General features: G+C 40.5%; 1 protein-coding gene across 4 annotated transcripts; it reads left to right on the top strand.

Moving 5' to 3' along the window:
* The first annotated feature begins 6,097 nt into the window (after positions 1 to 6,097).
* Positions 6,098 to 16,024, top strand: STARD4 (StAR related lipid transfer domain containing 4). 4 transcript variants are annotated; one of them, XR_014880691.1, is made up of 7 exons: positions 6,110 to 6,265; positions 6,437 to 6,552; positions 7,445 to 7,494; positions 8,912 to 9,038; positions 9,593 to 9,707; positions 10,244 to 10,688; positions 14,567 to 16,024. XR_014880691.1 is itself a non-coding variant. In XM_085214460.1 (6 exons), the coding sequence occupies exons 2-6, from the start codon at positions 6,448 to 6,450 to the stop codon at positions 10,468 to 10,470; spliced, it is 624 nt and encodes a 207-aa protein (XP_085070586.1). In that variant the 5' UTR covers positions 6,098 to 6,240; positions 6,437 to 6,447; the 3' UTR covers positions 10,471 to 14,471. The 4 variants fall into 4 exon arrangements, 3 of the variants coding, with proteins under 3 accessions (XP_085070586.1, XP_085070585.1, XP_085070587.1); XM_085214460.1 differs by lacking the exon at positions 14,567 to 16,024 and having other exon boundaries at positions 6,098 to 6,240; positions 10,244 to 14,471; XM_085214459.1 differs by lacking the exon at positions 14,567 to 16,024 and having other exon boundaries at positions 10,244 to 14,471.
* Positions 16,025 to 18,369: the final 2,345 nt, after the last annotated feature.

The following is an 18,369-nucleotide window of genomic DNA, read 5'->3' as shown; positions in this document are numbered from 1 at the left end:
TTCAGAATATATTCTGAATTTCCTCCCCCATGCTGTTGTTATCCTCAAACATTGAGTCCCAAGATACATTTAAATAATCATCTGAAAACAAAAGCCATACCTCCCTGATTCAGAAGAGTCTACATTATTTGGACTATTCCACAAGGTTGCACCAAAGGTAAGAAGGCTTTCAAAATCAGATTTAGTTTCCTGCAGTTATCTTATCTGAAAAACAGTTGGGTTTTTTACACTCATGAAGAATTCTAAAACAAAACTGTGTTGCTCCATTAGTTTACTTAATACTTCCAATATTACATCTGTAAATTAAAACTAGGATGAAGATAATATCCATTATTTAAACTCTGTTTTGAACTGATTGAGAAAACTGAGGCATTTATTATGTCCATATCATTAGCTGATTAAGACAAAATGTGTGTTAAAACAATCACAAAAAGTTCAATTCATTACTCAAAAATGTTTATTTATTTTCAACTGCTAATGAGTTTCTCAAAGGAACTAGATTAGACATTCACAGATAAATATATCTTACTTAAATGAAGAGTTATCAAACGTGCTTTAAGATCTTAAAGCTGTATATACTTAGCCTGGCTGTAGTATATTGCTGTTCCCATTGTACAAATAAGATAAAATGGTTAGTTTTCAAAGGAAAAATAAGATGTAGGGAGTGTCTCTTTAAAGAAGAAAAATAAAAGACTGAATGAGACAAAGAGAGAAATTATGACTAAAAGTCAATTGAAAACATTCCAGCTACTATTCCATTTGTGGGAAGGTAAGACAGTTAAATATTTCAAAGCATTTATAGAAAGAAATTACTGAAAACAAGTATTTTTCTCTATCTTGGAAATCACAAGGGTCACAAGAACTCATGTTTTTCTTGACAGAAACCATGATATATGTTTATATAAGCTTCATGATGATGTTAGTCCTGTATATAGTTACAATGGTAAACACATCTGTAAAATTAGCATATTCAAACTGACTTTTAAAAAATACAAACACTCTAGAAGTAAATGTAGCATGAACAAGGCTTCCAGTTCTGCTAACATCAGAGCAGAGGGTTTTCATGGCATGTCTGCTGGAAAAGTATGTGAAAGCCTGCATTATTGCCAAGGGATGTAATAAATGAAATAATTAAAAGAGAAACAGAGAAAATGAATATGGTATTTACTTGTTACTGTTGGAAAATGAGAGATAGTTGCAAGAAGCTTTCATTGTAACATTTCCAGAGAAGGTACATTACTGGAAACTTTCAGAATAAACATTTCTAGAAGAATTAGCCTTATACAGAAGCAAGGTTAACTGTTGCTATTAGTTCTCCGAGGCAAAATCTAACATCAAATCATCTTATTATTTAAGTGCAGAATCCTTGCTTTGGTTCAACATCTACCCTTCAAAAAATGTCATCTCAACCTTCTATTTTTGTTTTCGTATTTCTCTGAAATATGAGTTCTGTTCTTCTGAACCTGAATCGTATTTCCTGACTGCAATCTGACTAATATGCCTCTCTTTTCAAGGAAAACTTGCATTAGTCCTAATGGATTTTCAGATTCACACAAAGAATTTACTTCTGTTACTCACTAATAAGCTTCTATCTACACCAATTTAGGAGTTCCTCAACATGACTGAGTAACGAATTAGAACAGGCTCCCCTGTAGCCATTATGCCTTGCTGATGGCACTCACACACTTCACAACAATCATGGACAATTCACAGAAAAGGCAATGAAATGTCTGCTTTAAATAAAGAGAATGCTTTAGAGTATCAACTGCTTTAGATAAAGCTTTTAACTTTACTGTTTACTTTAAAGCTTTTACACTTACTGTGAAGCAACATTTCAATAACAAGAAATCACAAACCAGTGTGCTGTAGTCCAAAACATGAGCGAATAAAATGTGATGATTATTTTTCCAGTTAATCTTTTCTTCTTTTATTGACAGGGGAACTAAATATGCACAGATTGACCATGATGACTTAACTGGTCTGAAAACCCACAAACTACTATTAATTTCCTGTGTGCAAAAAAGTTATTTAATACTCTATCTGTGCTTTTGATTCATGGCCAAGACAAAGCTATTGCACCTGCAGAACAGTGCACTTCCTGAAAGGCTCAATACAGAAATCTCTTTGCCACTGCAACATCATCAAAGTCATCTTCCCTAATTATAAGATGTGTTCCTGATAGAAGGCAAACAGATGGCGGCAACAAATGAAAAGATTAGGAACAGAAAGGAGAGGTAATGAAATATCCGACAAAACAAAAGATAACACTTGGCACTGTCATTAATGCCTGGCCGTAATATGTTCCACACGTTTTGGAAATAATAAATACTTCTTATGCAGACTTTATAGGTGAAAGATCAGATTCAGAAAGCTCTCTGGCACTTCAGAATATTTAGAGATTAGAAGACCCACCATCACAACAAATGAGGTATGAGACGGAGTGGTGAATGTATCAAGAAACCATAAAAGGCAAGAGAGATTAAAAACATGGATTTGGGTCTTATACTCACTTTGCTGCACTTGGAAGAATGTTCAAGAATTCCCGAACAGTAATAACTCCTGTGCCATGTTCTGTTTTCTGGATTACAGTCAGCACTTTGTAGTATTATGGAGGATTTGTGGAACAGGACATATCCAAGCGATTGCCTCCATCTATCATCTATCATGAGCTACATATGCGAATGTGAGCCAGCAGTGCGCTCAGGGTGGCTAAGAAGGCTAAGGGCATTCTGGCTTGCGTCAGAAATGGGGCAGTCAGCAGGACTAGAGAAATGACTGTTTGTCCGTGCACAGCATTGGTAAGACTACACATTGGTAAGACTTAGTCAAGCACTGTATTCCGTTTTGGGCCCCTCTGTACAAGGATACTGAGTTATTCGAGCATGTGCAGAGAAGAGCAACAAAGCTAGTGGAGGAACTGGAAAACAAGAGAATTGGGTGAAGAGAAGCTGTTTAGAGGATGCAGTGGGGAGATCTCATCACTCTCTACAACCAGCTACAGGAGATTGCATTGAGCAGGGTGTCGGTCTCTTTTCTCAGGTGACAAATGACAGAAACAACCTTAAAAAGAACAGGGAGAGTTTAGATTGGATATTAGGAAGAACTTCTTCAATAAAACGGTGGTCATATATTGGAAGGGGCTGCCAAGGGATGTGGTGTAGTCCTCATCTCTGGAGATAATCAGAGATACGTGGACATAGCACTAAGGAGCATGGTGATCTTGACAGTCTTTTTCAGTTTAAATGATTCAAGATTCTATACAACTATTACTGATGCTAAAGCTATACACTGTTACTGTATATTACTGCTACTAACATCATTCTGATGAGGTTTTGAAGATGAAGGTGGGATAAAAACCAATCTGTTTACATTGCACAGAAAGAACTAGAAAGGAACATAACCAATTCATTTGAAATCGAGTTGTGGAAAAGACTACAGCAGCTTCTTAATATCAAATGATAAAAGCAGATAAAGAAAAAAGATTATTTTAAAACACTTACCATAGAATCACAGAATGACTTGGGTTGGAAAGAACTTCAAGATCAGCTACGACCAAACTCTGATGAAGGAAGGATTGCCAACAAGTAGATCAGGCACTAGATCAAGTTTCTCAGGACTCTTATTCTTCGAAGTGAGATATCTTCTGAACCTCATCAGCATTTGACTTGTTTTGCAAAATCTAACTGCTTTTGCAGTCAACTTTGAGAATAATGTGAACGTTGATTTTTTTCTAAAGGCACAGATAGTACACACTAATAAAATATATAAATTGAGGATTAATCATCATTCAGGAGAAATCATGGTTCTTCTTCCAGGTACAGAGAGTCTTTATTCTGCATCTCATTTTCATGCACACCATATTCCAGTGGAATCCAAAAAGGAAACCATCAGGCCTAGCTTGTTTATTTGCTGTCTCTAGCAAAAGAACAAACAGCAGGTAAAGGAAAGGTACGATACTATGGTTTAGCACAAGTCACAGTTAGACCATGCTAATTAAAGTAATACATAACATATCTCATAATTTATTAAGGCTTTGGCTACATTTTCATAAAAAAAAAAAAATCAGTCAATTTCTCCATCGTATCTGTTTTCAGACAGTTTCCAAGTGCAGCTGCCTCAGCAAAAAAATATTTATTTTGCTTTTCTGCCATCTTGTGGCTTAACCACAAACACTTTTTTTTTTTAAAGCTAGAATTTCTATTTTGTGAAGAGATTGTTGTGTTGTTTTATTTTTTAAATATTATTCAGCCTAAACTATGATCCAGACTAGCACCCACTGTCACTTCCCAACCTCATGGCACTGCAATTTACAACTGCACAGACCTGAAATCCAATGACTTTTTCTTACAATTTGACCTAACAGAAATGCATCCTGTCTAACCATAGAGATGATTGACCATTCTGATTTCCACAAACTCCACTTTGACTCACATCTAGCTTGACTCAGTGACAGCCTTAACACAGTCATATTTCTTATATATCTGCTTTGAGTATGTGAGAAATGAGATGAATTGCAGACTCTCTCCTTATTAGAATAGAACCAAATGCTATCAGGCCTACATCAGTAAAATAAGGAAGTAATTTAGCTATACTTTTGCCTACCTGGAAAGTTGCATCTGTATATGTATGAATACTAAGAAGCCACTCTAAGTCTTTTGGGTTTTGCATTTACAAGGAATGGTCGAGACAGATAATTTAACAGATTTCAGGCAAATAAAAATGAAATTTTAATGTTATTTTCATTACATGCAGGACTGCACAAACAAACAAAAAACCCTAAACATTTCCTTTCCATTACTGTCTGATAGCAGAGAAGCAGCACAATGTACATTTACCTGAATACACACAAAGAAGAATTCAAATAACTGTCTGAAGGTCAGACGTGAAGAATATTAGAGGTTTTCCACAAAAGTCTTTTGTTGAGGCTTATTGACAGCATTACAGGAACTATGAGCTGTCTGGCTGTGAGGAACAGCTCCACTAGTTGATGTGCTTGTCTAACAGCAAAATTAAGTTTTGTTTTCTTCATACTTCTGAACATTTCTGTGGAAAAAAAACTTTTTCTCCACTCTGGATTAAAGAGAGCCTCCTAATACAGACTACAGGTGAATTGGATTTAGTAGTTTGTGTGACATTTAGTGCTTGGATAGAATCTGTGCATGTCTTCAGCAAGAAACAAACTTTAAGGAGTTAAGGGTTCACTGGCTGATGTTCTGTGGTGAAGGGTCTGGATGGGAAGACATGTAAGGGGTGCCAGAGGTCCCCGTTTTTTTTCAGCCCAGAGGAGCTGAGGGGAGGCCTAATGGCGGCTGCAGCTCCTCACAGGGAGCGGAGGGCAGCGCTGAGATCTGCTCTGTGTGACAGCGGCAGGGCCTGAGGGAACGGCACGTCAGGTGAGGGGCAGCTGGGGTCAGGGAAAGGGTCTGCACCACAGGGCGGTGGGCATGGGATGGGCTGCACAAGGAGGTGGGCATAGCCCCTGTGCTGGAGTTCTGAGTTTGTTTGGACACAGGGTTTGAATGTTGCATGGTGCTGCATGGATCCAGGGGCAGGATTTGATGATCATTGTGGTCCCTTCCCACTTGTGATTTTCTGTGATTCTGTGATCCAGCAGTGCCCACGGACCCAGTCCAACCAAACCACTCGGCTGTGCCGAGCCCCTACACAGAATGGCTAATCCATGACAAGGTGACACACTTCCGCTAATTTGGTTTTATTCAAAAATCGCCGTTTCCCAATAAAAACGTGTCATTCATTCACCCAAAGGTTGACAAAACCAGGCGGGCACGCTCACACCGGCAGTTCAAACGAAGCAGCAGCCCGCAAGGCAGCACAGCCCTACCCACAAGCCCGCGAGCAGACAGCGGCCCCAAGGCACCACCCTCACAGCGCGCTGACTGACAGGAGCCTGACGGAATACGTCCCTCCTCCGCCCAATCAAAGCACATGCGTGCCCCGCGGCAGCCAACGGGATGCCGCCCTGCAGCCTCCAGCTGGTGATGGCGCCCCGGCGGCACATCGCGCGATAGGAGCCGATGGGCACGGTGGGCAGGGACTGAGCCGGTCACGCTCCCTCGTTCCCTTCCCTTCCCCACCCCGAACCGCATTCTCTGCCGAGGCGGGCAGCGTCGCCATTGGCCGCGTCGGAAGCCAACTGCGTTCTGATTGGCTGCCGGCATCGGCCGATTGGGCCGCGGAGCGGAACCGCCGGGCCGCCCGCCGGAGTTGGGAGGGAGCGAGGTCCGGAGCGTGGCGGTAGCCGCTGGTGTGCGGAGCTGGGGTGGCAGCGGGACGGGGCGGCGGGGTCGGGGCTGGCACTGCGTTGAGCTGAGTGCGGGGGACGGCTGGTGGGGGCACGTAGAGGACAGGCACGGAGCCTGCGGGTCCGGGCGATGGGGTGCCCGGTGGCAATGTGTGGGGCCGTGTGTTCTCACAGGAAGAGCGCCGATGGACCTGCTGCCGGACCCCGCGCCCCTGGCTACCAGGCTGCAGAACACTCTGCTCCGCTACCACAGCATCGCCGACAGCGAGTGGCGGATCGCCAGGAAAACTGTGAGTGGTGCAGCGGCCCCTCCCGTGTCTGCTAGCAGGTGTAGGTCATGTAGATGTAACAGCTGTGCTCTGGCGCCTCGGTTTAGCTGTTTGATAGGCTTAATGTCATCAATTTTTATCTTTTCCCTTTTAATATAATACTTTTGGTTGTTCTTATATTTTATTTTCCCTTGTTAGCATTGGTAAGAGGCAAAGTGTTCCAAATATGACTTGATTATTTACTAAATTAAGAAATTCAGTGTCTTGAAAAGGAGGAACAGAGCACCCAAGCCTCTCACGATCACAGAATGGTTTGGGTTGGAAGGGACCTTAAAAATTACCTAGATCCCCACTGCCCAGAGCCCCATCCAGCCAGGCTTGAACACCTCCAGGGGCGGGGCACCCACGGCTTCTCTAGCTCATGCTAGCACCTCACCACCCTCTGAAGAAAGAATTTCCTCCTGGCATCTAATCTGAATCTCCCAACTTTTAGTTTAAGGCCTTTATCTCTTGTCCTATTAATATGCTCTCTGACAGAGTCACTCCCCAGTCTTCCTGTCAGCCTTCTATAAGTACTGGAAGGCTGCAATGAAGTCTTCCCAGAACCTCTTTCCTCCAGGCTGAATAAGCCCACCTCCATCATCCTGTCTTCATAGAAGAGATGCTCTAGCTCTCCAATAGTCTACAAGGCTCTCCTCTGGATCTGTTTTGGGCCAAGAGCTGGATGCTGTACTACACATAAGGCCTCACGAGGGCAGACCAGAGGAGGACAATCACCTTCCTGGTGCTGCTGGCCACCCCTCTTTTGAAGCAGCCCAGGATACAGTTGGCCTTCTGGACAAATTGAAGCATTTTGTGGACATCTTAGAAGGGTTTGTAAATTACTATTAACATATCTTTAACTTTCTTCCAGAAAGATGCAGTGGTGTGGCGTAAACCATCAGAAGAATTCAGCGGATACCTGTAAGTATGCTTGCCAAGAGGCTGAATTTTTAAGATTCCCCAAATATACTCAGTAGTTTAGAAATGATGGTTGAGAACAAACCACACGGATTTTCTGCGGGAGAAGCTAAGTAAATCATCTGCTGTGTCTTGTCTTGTTAAGACCTATGCTTTTTCTTTTTAGTGTTATATTTTGATGCTTCATGCTTGTTTGCTGTCTAGAATAATGAACAATCAAAACTATGGAGCACACCACAAAGCTCCCACTGACTGATGTGCACAGGCATTTTAAAAAGACAGTCTGCAAACCATGCAATCATTTACAGGTTTGGTAGGTTCGCAGCATTGTTGAGTCACAACGCAGGCAGTTTGCACACTCTTACTGGCTATGAAACTGATAGAACAAAATATCAAGCATGTAGTTGTGGGAGAGGTGTATGACACACAGAGCTTTCCTGTGAGTGTCACTGATTTTGTAGTTATCTGCAGGTAGAAGTATTTAGCAGAAAACATCAATCTGAAGAAATGGAAAGTGCTGTGAAAAGATAATGTTTGAAAATAATCTCAAGGACTGATACATTCTAGTTACTCTGTTCTGGTAAATTTGTTAAGGGTTGATGGTACTGGGTACAAGGTGTCTACTGACCCTGTGCAGAGCCACCAGCATTCTGTCAACAACAGGTTGTGTAACTTGAACGACTGCCAACAGGGGAGTGGCTGCTATTCGCTAGTGACTGCAGGGTTGTGTATAAACCTGATTAAGAAAGCACACTTTGAAGAACTTTCCAAATGCAAAACTAGAAGGCAGTGACCTTTCAATATGGTCCCCTAAAGAAAAAGCAGCTGAAGTTGGCCTCATCCAGGTAACTAAGTCAAAAGGGGTGAACTGTGCAAGTAAATAAATCAGTGAGTTCTGACACTAGTTACCTACTATTGAAAAGAGCTGCTCAATGGATAAGAAGTGTAAATGACTGTGATCAATTCCATCCCCTCAGGAGCTTGAAACTCAGTAACTCAGGAAACCAAAACATCTGTTGTTGTCTACTTAAAATACAACAAATAAACATTCTGCAGTGTCTTACACCAAATTATTTGGTACTGTAGTAGGCTACAAAGCAGAATGTAGTTTATCTTCATATTGATTCTACTACTAAATACTTTATGAAAACTATTTTTCCCATTGTATTCCACTCTCATTTTTTTTTTGTTGTTGTTAGTTTTACTTTTCCCTGGTAGACTCCCTTGCTCTCCCTTCAAGAGCAGCAAAAAAACATGTTAGAGGAAACATGACAATTCTTCTGATTTGCAATTTAAGAAATATAGATAATAGCGTAAGGGTATTATTCTCATAATAATATTTATTGCATAAAAAAACAGATGCATGCTCAGATCTTTCCTGTACTACCTTTCTTTTAAGTATAAACTTATATTTCTCTAGATACAAAGCTCAAGGAGTGGTGGAAGATGTTACTAACAGAATAGTGGATCATATTCGTCCTGGACCTTACAGGCTTGACTGGGATAGCTTAATGACTACGATGGACATTGTGGAAATGTTTGAAGAGGTGAAGACTTGTTTAGATTCTTAAGGGAAGTGCATGTAGACTTGTGTGAATCTAACATTACAAAGGAGCAGTTGTTCCAATAAGTACTGATGTTTTCCAGACTGTTTTCTTCCATGCTTATTTATCTGCATGGATAGTATATATACATGCTGTGGGTAACCTTGCATGAGGTTTTCTAGCTGCTGAGAGCGGTCTCGCAATTTATTCATGGTCCTTTTGGACTTCCTAGGTAGTGGGAAAGCCTTATAAAACATACTTTGGCTTTTAGTTTCCAGGTGTGACTACAGTTCTGTAGTTTTAGTCAGTAGTCAGGTTTAAAGGTGCCATATGTTCTCAGTCTCTGCAGCTGCAGATGGAAAGTCCCGGCAAACTTCAATGTTTAGACTAAAAGCAGCGCCTTCTTTCATACCTCACTGAAGTTGTCTGGAGAGCATGTAGTTGATAGAAACTGCCATCTCTATGGAAAGGGTTAGCTACTGACAAGTATGAATACAGTGTCATTTATTATGCTAAGATGCTTTTATTTTGTTTCTCTCATTCTTTCACTCAACAAGAACTGCTGTGTGATGCGCTACACCACTGCTGGACAGCTCTGGAACATCATAGCACCAAGGGAGTTTGTTGATTTTTCTTACACCACAAGCTATGAAGATGGGCTTCTATCATGTGGTAAGGCACCACTCAGCTCTGCTTAATTCTTAACAATGGCTGCTTGATTTAAGATATGATTTGAATTAATAATGGTTCTGCAGTAAACATTCAAAAATGCTATAAGATGATCTTCAACAAGTATTCAGAGGTGTTTAGAAGTTCTACAGACTTGAAAAAGTATACAAGTTACTGCGTTACCCGTGAGCCATCTCTGTGTGCCAAGTGTCATTTATGTTGACTGTGGGATGCTGAAGGCAATTTGTCCTGTCTCAGCTCATGCATCAAAATGAGTAGAGTGAGAAGCTTGTTAGCTAGTGGAAGGAGTGTCTTTTAATGTTGATTTCCGCTTGACAAGCTCTGCTTGTCTGTGAATGAGTTTGGATGTACAGCAGACAGCTTTTAGGCAAGAAAGTACCCAAAAAAGTAGAAGTGTATCTGGCAGTACTTCTAAATTTTCCAAGTAGAAAAAGGAGTTGCTATGAAATACACTGTATCTTTATTTTTTAAATTTGTCTCAAATTCATTTTCCCTTTTTTGTTTGTTTTCCATGACAGGCATAAGCCTTAACTATGGAGAGGTGAGACCTAATTTTGTCCGTGGATTCAATCACCCATGTGGCTGGTTCTGCGTCCCTCTTAAGGACTGTCCTAGCCACAGCCTTTTGACGGGCTATATTCAGACCGAACTGCGAGGGATGCTACCTCAGTCTGCAGTAGACACTGCCATGGCTAGTACCCTGGCCAATTTCTACTCTGACCTCAAAAAGGCACTGAAATCATAGACAAAAAGTGACTTAGAAGCTCGTGCATTTCTTGCAATCAAATTATATTGATAGGCTTAACATAGGTTAACTACTGAACTCAAAGGTGAATAACGTTGTTCCTGAATGATTCCTGAATCTTTCTGTAGAGGGATCCAGACAACTTTGATGTCATACTTAGAATACATTCCTATTTCACAGCACAAGATCCTGTTTCCTGCTCAACACACTGCAGCTGTGTGAGTACTCTGAACCTATACATCCCTTATTTCCTTAGGTGGAAAACAGAAAATGTGAATGTAAACTTGAAAAGTGGATTAGGAACTTGGCTCTCAACAACAGTACAGAGAGTGGAGTGCTCAGGATTTTGTGGGTGCACATTGCTGTGCAGACAGCAGCTCATAGGAGATGCAATTTTTATATACATATATATATTTACATTAAGTTTTTAATTTATGTAGTTTGTACCTTTAATGCGTATTTAATTTCTATGTTAAAAATTTGCTTTGCTTTATCACTGAGATGGTCCATAGCCATACTGTTAAACAATACCATTTGTAAGAAAGCTATTTGCTAATGTTGGCAAATCAAGTATTTATTATCGGCATTTCTTTAATGTTGTAACTGCAGATTGTTAACTGTTGTACATAACAGTCTCAGTGCATAGATAAAGAAATGCCCTTACAGCTGATCCAAAGCTCATGTAAGTCATGAGGTGTCTTTCCCTAGTTTTTAGTGGGCTTTTAATCACATATGTAGTTGTTAAAATTGCAAACCTGTAATGGTTCCTCTGTAGTACTTGGCACTTCTAAATAGTTGTTTCTACTAAGTTTTGTGTGGAATTGTTTTCTAGCTTAATTTTTGCCTGCCTTAGCTGAAAACCCTACAGTTACTAAAACTAGAGATAGTATCACTAAGTTGCTTAGGCATAGGTTTTGGTTTAACCAGAGCAGCACAGACTACGAATACCATGGAACAGCACAGTAGAAGTTTCTGTTGAAATTTGCAATGAGTGAACTAAGCGTCTTAAAATATGGCTGACTGAATGTCAAAAATACAAGCTGTGGAGTTGCTCAGAGCCCAGGAAGGTGGATGGTCATGTTTTTAAGGATATTTAACCACCTTGCGATGCTGATAGGTGTGGGGACTTTGGAAAGCCTACTGTCTGTGCTGCTAGGTCCTTAGATCTGTTTAAAACCTGACACTGAGCATTCAGTATTGGTATGCATCCATTTCTCGTTGAGATTGTAATTCTCCTTGTGCTTTACCAGTGCAAGTGTAGCTGTGTTGTAGTTTGGGAAGGTACCTTGTAGCCCTAGTGTTTTGGGGCCAGTAGTACAGTTAGTACAATTAGTAGTATAATACAGTTTTGGTAGTGGACTCTAAGGAAAATGCATTCACATGGAAGATGTTCCTCTGGAATATTGGCTCTTTGGGCATTAGCCACTGTAGCTGAACTCGGGATAGTAAGGACTTTTCTTTCTCATTGCTTGAGCAGAGCAAAAAAAAAGAAAAGAAAAAAAGACACCAAGTAGTAAGAGTTCTTCAAATTTCTTCATGTGTTAAGGTATACAGCACTGTTTAAAATGCTTGAAGATGATGACATGAAATAGTCTTTGTTGTCTTAACGGACAAAGAATTCACTTCTCTGTTGGGTTTTGTGTATTCTTCTGTTCCTTTTAAACTCCTTGGTTAGTCTTCCTGTCTTTCCTGTCTTCTTTGTTTCCCTCACAGCCCAGAAGTTCAGAGGGTGCTCTTTTACCACCAATCATACTGAGTAATCACTTTTCCCTGGATGCTAGTGGTACTGGTGTAGAAGCAAGTAAGAAAGTGCTAGCAATACTGCTCTGTGGCATGAATGCTGACATGATTACATAGCAAGTTGTGTGCGGTGTACTGTATTTGTTCTTCCCAATTACACAGGCTACATAGATAGTCATTAATCTGCATATTCATTGTATTATTTTTTTTTAAGGCTTCGGGTACTAATTGAGGGGTTGTGATACAGATATGTATCGATGTCTTCATAAAGAGCTCAGTTTAAACCTACTGAGGCTCTTCACTGCTGGAGAAGCAGATCAAAAGGAGCATGAGACGCTTGTAGATATGAGGATGATGTTTGCAGAGCACTAGATGCTGTAGAAAAGATCACAAGGTCCCTGTTCAAATACCCAGTTTAAGGACTCCTGCATCTCTTAGAGTTATCCAGCCTTACTTGTATGAGGTGAAATGGCCTTTTAAGCTTTCAGATGAAGATAGGGTGATGAAGCACAGAGCAGACAAAGAAAGAAGACTTATAAGAAAATCCTTGGAATATTTTAATATTTGATGATGTTTTTTTAATATACATTTCTCCATGCATGTTTCTTTTTTTATCAGCAGAGTTGTTTTCAGTATGAAGCCAAGGGATGGAAAGGTGTAGTGAATGAGGACAAATATCTGAAAGCCAAGTGGGCCTTTTATTTTGTATTATGATGCATTATAATTTGTTCTTTAAAAACCAAGTAAACTGGCTTTGTGTGTTTTAATAGATGTAGTCTATTGTTTCTGACAATGAGTCTGAGTAACAACAGAGACTATAAGAGGCAGAGACCAGAGACAGATCTTTTTATGTCAGCATAATACAGTTGTACAGTTTTCAGATGAGGAGAATACATGGAAGGTACCAACAAACTTGAGGATTTATTTCTGATATTCTCTTGCTTCTAAAAATTTTCTAGGCTAAGAATGCAAAGATGGGCAGTGTGCTGATGACTTAAGTAGCGATGCATTGCTGATACCTCTTCACTGATCGTTTAAAGCAGTTGAGTTATAACTTTATAGAGTTATAGAACTGTGAGAAAGGTGTCTGGTTTCACAGAGTATTATATTTGAAGTCACAACTTACTTTTTTTTTTTCATATTTTTAGGGATTGAGAGGAGTGTGAGGTATTGAGGCAGAGCTGTTCTTTAACCAGAGTACATTCAGAACCAGGAAAGCCAGTATCAATAACCAATCAGATCAGAAGAATTTCTTTTTCCTCCCATGATATTGCTTTCTTCCTAAGTCAGTGGACAGTCTGGATGGAGCAAGACAGTACAAACTAGGAAGGGATTTGAGGGGACAAAATGCAGAAGCACATACTGTGCTTGTTAGGAGACAGTGGAAGGCAAAGTAAATTACTTTGTATACTTTGCTGTCATCAGTACAGCAACACAATTTATGCAACTTTTGAGGTTTGCCAGTGTTTCTGTTGTTGGGAAGAGGTACATGCTGCCTTCAGTACTTGAATTCAGTGTTTCAGCAAGACTGTGTCACCTGAAATCAGCTTCTGAATGAGAAGAAGAATAAATGGCAGATAGATGTCAGTTTTTGCTAGGGAAGTAGCATGTATATAGACACATCAACATTATTTTTATATGCCTAGTAATTTAAAAAACAGAAGAAAACAAAAAAACTATTCAGGGGTTTAGGCAATATATTTATTTTAAGTCTGTCATTTTAACTGTGTCCTGTATGTGTGGATGGGAAAGATGGCTAAAGATAAGACAATCATTATGTTTAGCTTTTATTTGTCATCTAAAGCCTCCAGCATTGAACTTTGTAGCTGTGCCACTTATTTTGTTTGTGCAGTAAACAGATGTTGACCTAAGTGCACTGTTGATGCAGTCTGAGGTGCTCCACTACACTGGTAAGAGGTGGAGCAGTACCTCAGCCAGACACTGTGGGAACAGCACAAGCCCTATTCTCAAATTTTATTATCTTGCTATGTTTTTAATGGATCAGAATGTAAAAACAGTGTATTCCTTCAATGATCATAAACAACCAGAACTGTTCTGATAGCGTGAGCTAGTTATTCAGCTTACTGGTCCGTTGCTGGAAAAGTAGCAATAGTTCTATTGAACCCAGTCAAGTTAGGCCTGTGTTTAGAAAACGAAAGTCAGTCTGGCTTAACAGTGGTTTGGAAGACTTTTAAGTGATTAAGATATTTGTGTTTATATTTTAAATGCAATTACAGAATAAATTAAGACATGAATGCTAACAGACTCATGGCATGGCTTTTTCAATACCTATGCAGGTAGTGTAGTATTCAGCTAATTTGGGGGAGTGATGTCTAATGATGTATCTCATTTTCAGCTGTCTCCAATCAATCAATCTCCATATATTTAAAAGCAAAAATCGTTACCTAGAGTCATGATTCAGCCTGGGAAGATGCACAAATCAGACTTGAATTTCTGCAAAATTAAAATCTCTTGGAAAATACACTGATAGTATTCTCTCAGAGCTTATATACTAAACATTTTGTAATGACTCCAGTTGCTGTGGAAGAACTTTTTTTTTCTTAATTTTGGTGGTTAATAAAACTATTTCTTTATGTTAATTATCTTTTAACACATTTAAGTTCAACCTAAAAACAGTTGCATTTTGCAGAAGGCAAAAAGTAGATGGGCGATACAGAGTTACGTGCTAGGACATTTATTTTGACATGTGTTTAATTAGAACTTAAACAAATGAAGAAATTCCTGTACCTTTTGGCTTGCCTGTGCTGCATTGAGTGAAGACTCATTGTCTAGGGCTGCATCTACGAAAGTTCATCTGAAAGTAATGCTTCTTACTTATTTAAATGGAAACTATAATTGATACAGAGAGCACAGTAGCACTAGTAGAGCAAATTTCCATCTACGAAACACTCGTTTTCAACACAGTCACTATTAGCTATGCATATTTGCCAGCCATGAACAATAAGAGCCTGCATGCAGCACACATAACAGTCTGCACCAGGGGAGGTTACCCACTGTCACTGCTGCTGAAATGCACAGCATCAATGTGCTCACATTCACTTTCATTTCTATAAACATTCAGCAGGCATTGATGGGTGCTATTTTTTCTGAATGGAAGAATTCAATTGCACTTCCATGTCAGATACCATTTTGTCAGGCTGCCCCTCTGCTGCCATCTGTCACACAGCAACAAAAAGGAACGGAATATTGGTGGGAAGGTTCAGCCTCTGCTACCATCCCACCACCATCTGCTTCTGATGTGGACCAACATAATAAATTAGGAGGCACAGCTTTCAGAGCAGCCCTCAAAATATAGTTAATGTATATAATATAATGTATAATGTATATAGTTAATGTATGTAATATAATGTATATAAGCAACAAAAATTAATTTTTTTAATTATTATTATTAAAACATTAAAAAAGAGGGCAACAAAAGCATAAAAACAGTGGAATATGTGACCTTGCTTTTGTAAGACTGATGTATCACTGTAGTTCAGTGGCAGGGGTTGCAATCCTTAGTGAGCTCTCAAGGTGCTCATCAGAGATTTTTGATGAAATTTTAATCTTCCTGTACTTCATCTTTGAATGCTTACAAATGTGTGAAATGCCAAAAACGATGACATGAATCAGGTGCGATGGTGGAGAGAGGGGTATTTCTCTGTGGTAAGAGAGGTCTTACAGAAGTTTGATAAAGAGACTTGATCACATTTTGGATTGCACCTCCATACACTCCATTAGAAAATTTACAGATAACGTGTTTATGTTAACTGAAAATAGGGTTGCAAATAAAAAAAATGTGTTTTTTTGGCTATTTTGAAACTTAATCTCAAATTCCTTTATCAAAAGAGAAAGCACAGCTGCATATTTTTGCTGCTCACAAGACTGTGTTTAGCCCAGATATCACAATGCATACAATTATTTGCACAGATTGGGGACACAAGATTTGCCCTTCTTGTGTCCCAGTTTCAGCCCAGATGGAGCTAATAGTGCACCAGTGTTCAGTTGGTGCTCAGTGATGGCTGTGCCCAGGACTGGGCCAGGCCATGTGGTGGGAAGAGCCACCACCGGGATGGAGCAAGGCAAGGATGGCTGCATTATGAGCTGCGCTTCAGATACCCTGGCCTAATCAGAAGATCCATCTGTTGTGGGGTTGCTGTGAGTGGAAGAGCAACAGGTACTGATTGCCACAAAAACAGTGCACAGACAGCAGTACTGCACCAACAGGGATTGCTTACTCCCCATTCATAAACTAATTCATCAACTAGAGTGTTAGAGAGTAATAAGCAAAACTCACTCACCTTTTAACAACCCCATATGGCCAGTGTGTAAAGCCAGTGGAGAATGGAGGCTGACAGTGGACTACTGTGGCCTGAATGAAGTCACATCCCCACTGAGTGCTGCTGTGCCAGACATGTTAGATAGAACTCCAGTATGAACTAGAGTCAAAAGCAGCCAAATGGTATGCTACCACTGATATTGCTAGTGCCTTCTTTTCCATTCCTTTGGCCACAGAATGTAGGCCACAGTTTACTTTCACCTGGAGGAACCGTTTGCCCCACGGGTGGGAAGACAGCCCAACCATTTGTCACAGGTTGATCCAAACTGCACTGGAACAGGGCGGTGCTTCTGAGCATCTGCAGTACATTGATGATATTTTTGTGGGGGGTGATACAGGAGAAGTTTTTGAGAAAGGAGAATGAATAATCCAAATTCTTCTGCGTGCTGGTTTTGCTATTAAGTAAAGCAAAGTGAAAGGACCAGCCCACAAAATTCAGTTCCTAGGTATAAAGTGGCAAGATGGATGTGGTCACATTCCAACAGATGTGATCAACAAAATCACTGCCATGTCTTGCTCACTAATAAGAGACACAATCTTTTCTGGGCATAGTGGCCTTTTGGAGAATGCATGTTCCAAACTGTAGCCTCTTTGTAAGCCCCCTCTATCAGATGACACAGAAGTATAATTTTGCATGGGGTCCTGAGCAGATGCAGGTTTTTGAACAGATTAAACAGGAGATAGCCCATGCCATGGCCCTGAGGCCAGTAAGGACCGAACGGGATGTAAAGAACATCCTCTACACTGCTGCTGGAGAGAAAGGTGCCACTTGGAGTCTGTGGCAAAGAGCCTCAGGAGAGACCTGAGGCCGACTCCTGGGATTCTGGAGTAGACCATACAGAGAGTCTGAAGAGTGCTACACTCCAACTGAAAAGGAGATCTTAGCCGCATATGAGAGGGTTCGGGCTGCTTCTGAAGTAATTGGTACTGAGATGCTGCTCCTTCTGGCACCTCGACTGCCAGTGCTAAACTGGATATTCAAGGGAAAGGTTCCCTCCACCCATCATGTTACTGATGTAACTTGGAATAAGTGGACTGCATTGATTACACAATGAGTTCAGATAGGGAATCTCAGTTATCCAGAAATCCTAGAGGTGATCATGGACTGGCCTGAAGGTAAAAAGTTTGGAACATCACAAGCAGAAGAAATATTGCAAGCTAAAGAGGCCCCACCATACAATGAACTACCAGAAAATGAAAAGAAATATGCCCTGTTCACAGATGGATCGTGTTGTATTGAGGGGAAACATCGAAGATGTAAAGCTGCTGTGTGGAGCCCCACACAAGGAGTTGCAGAGGCCACCGAAGGAAAAGGACAATTGAGTCAGTTTACAGAAGTAAAGGCTGTCCAACTGGCCTTAGATGTTGCTGAATGGGAGAGGTGGCCAATGCTTTATCTTTATACTGACTCATGGATGGTGGCAAACGCCCTATGGGAGTGATTGCAGCAATGAGAGCAAAACAACTGGCAACGGAAGGGTAAACCTGTTTGGGTTGCTGAACTGTGGAAAAACATTGCTGCTTGAATAAAGTATATGGTTGTAAAGATGTGCCATGTGGATGCTCATGTGCCCAAGAGTTGGGCTACTGAAAAACAACAAAATAACCATCAGATAGATCGAGCTGCTAAAATTAAGGTTAAAGGCTCAAATAGACTTGGACTGGCAACACAAGAGTGAATTATTTCTAGCTCAGTGGGCCCATGAGACCTCGGGCCATCAAGGAAGAGATGCAACTTATAAGTGGGCTAGAGACCGAGGGGTGGAGTTAAATATGGATGCTATGCACAGGTTATTCATGACTGTGACACATGTGCCATA

This window comes from Meleagris gallopavo, chromosome Z (genome assembly GCF_905368555.1).
Source record: "Meleagris gallopavo chromosome Z, MGAL_WU_HG_1.1, whole genome shotgun sequence".
Lineage (NCBI taxonomy): Eukaryota > Metazoa > Chordata > Aves > Galliformes > Phasianidae > Meleagris > Meleagris gallopavo.
This window is presented reverse-complemented; position numbering and strand designations above follow the sequence as displayed.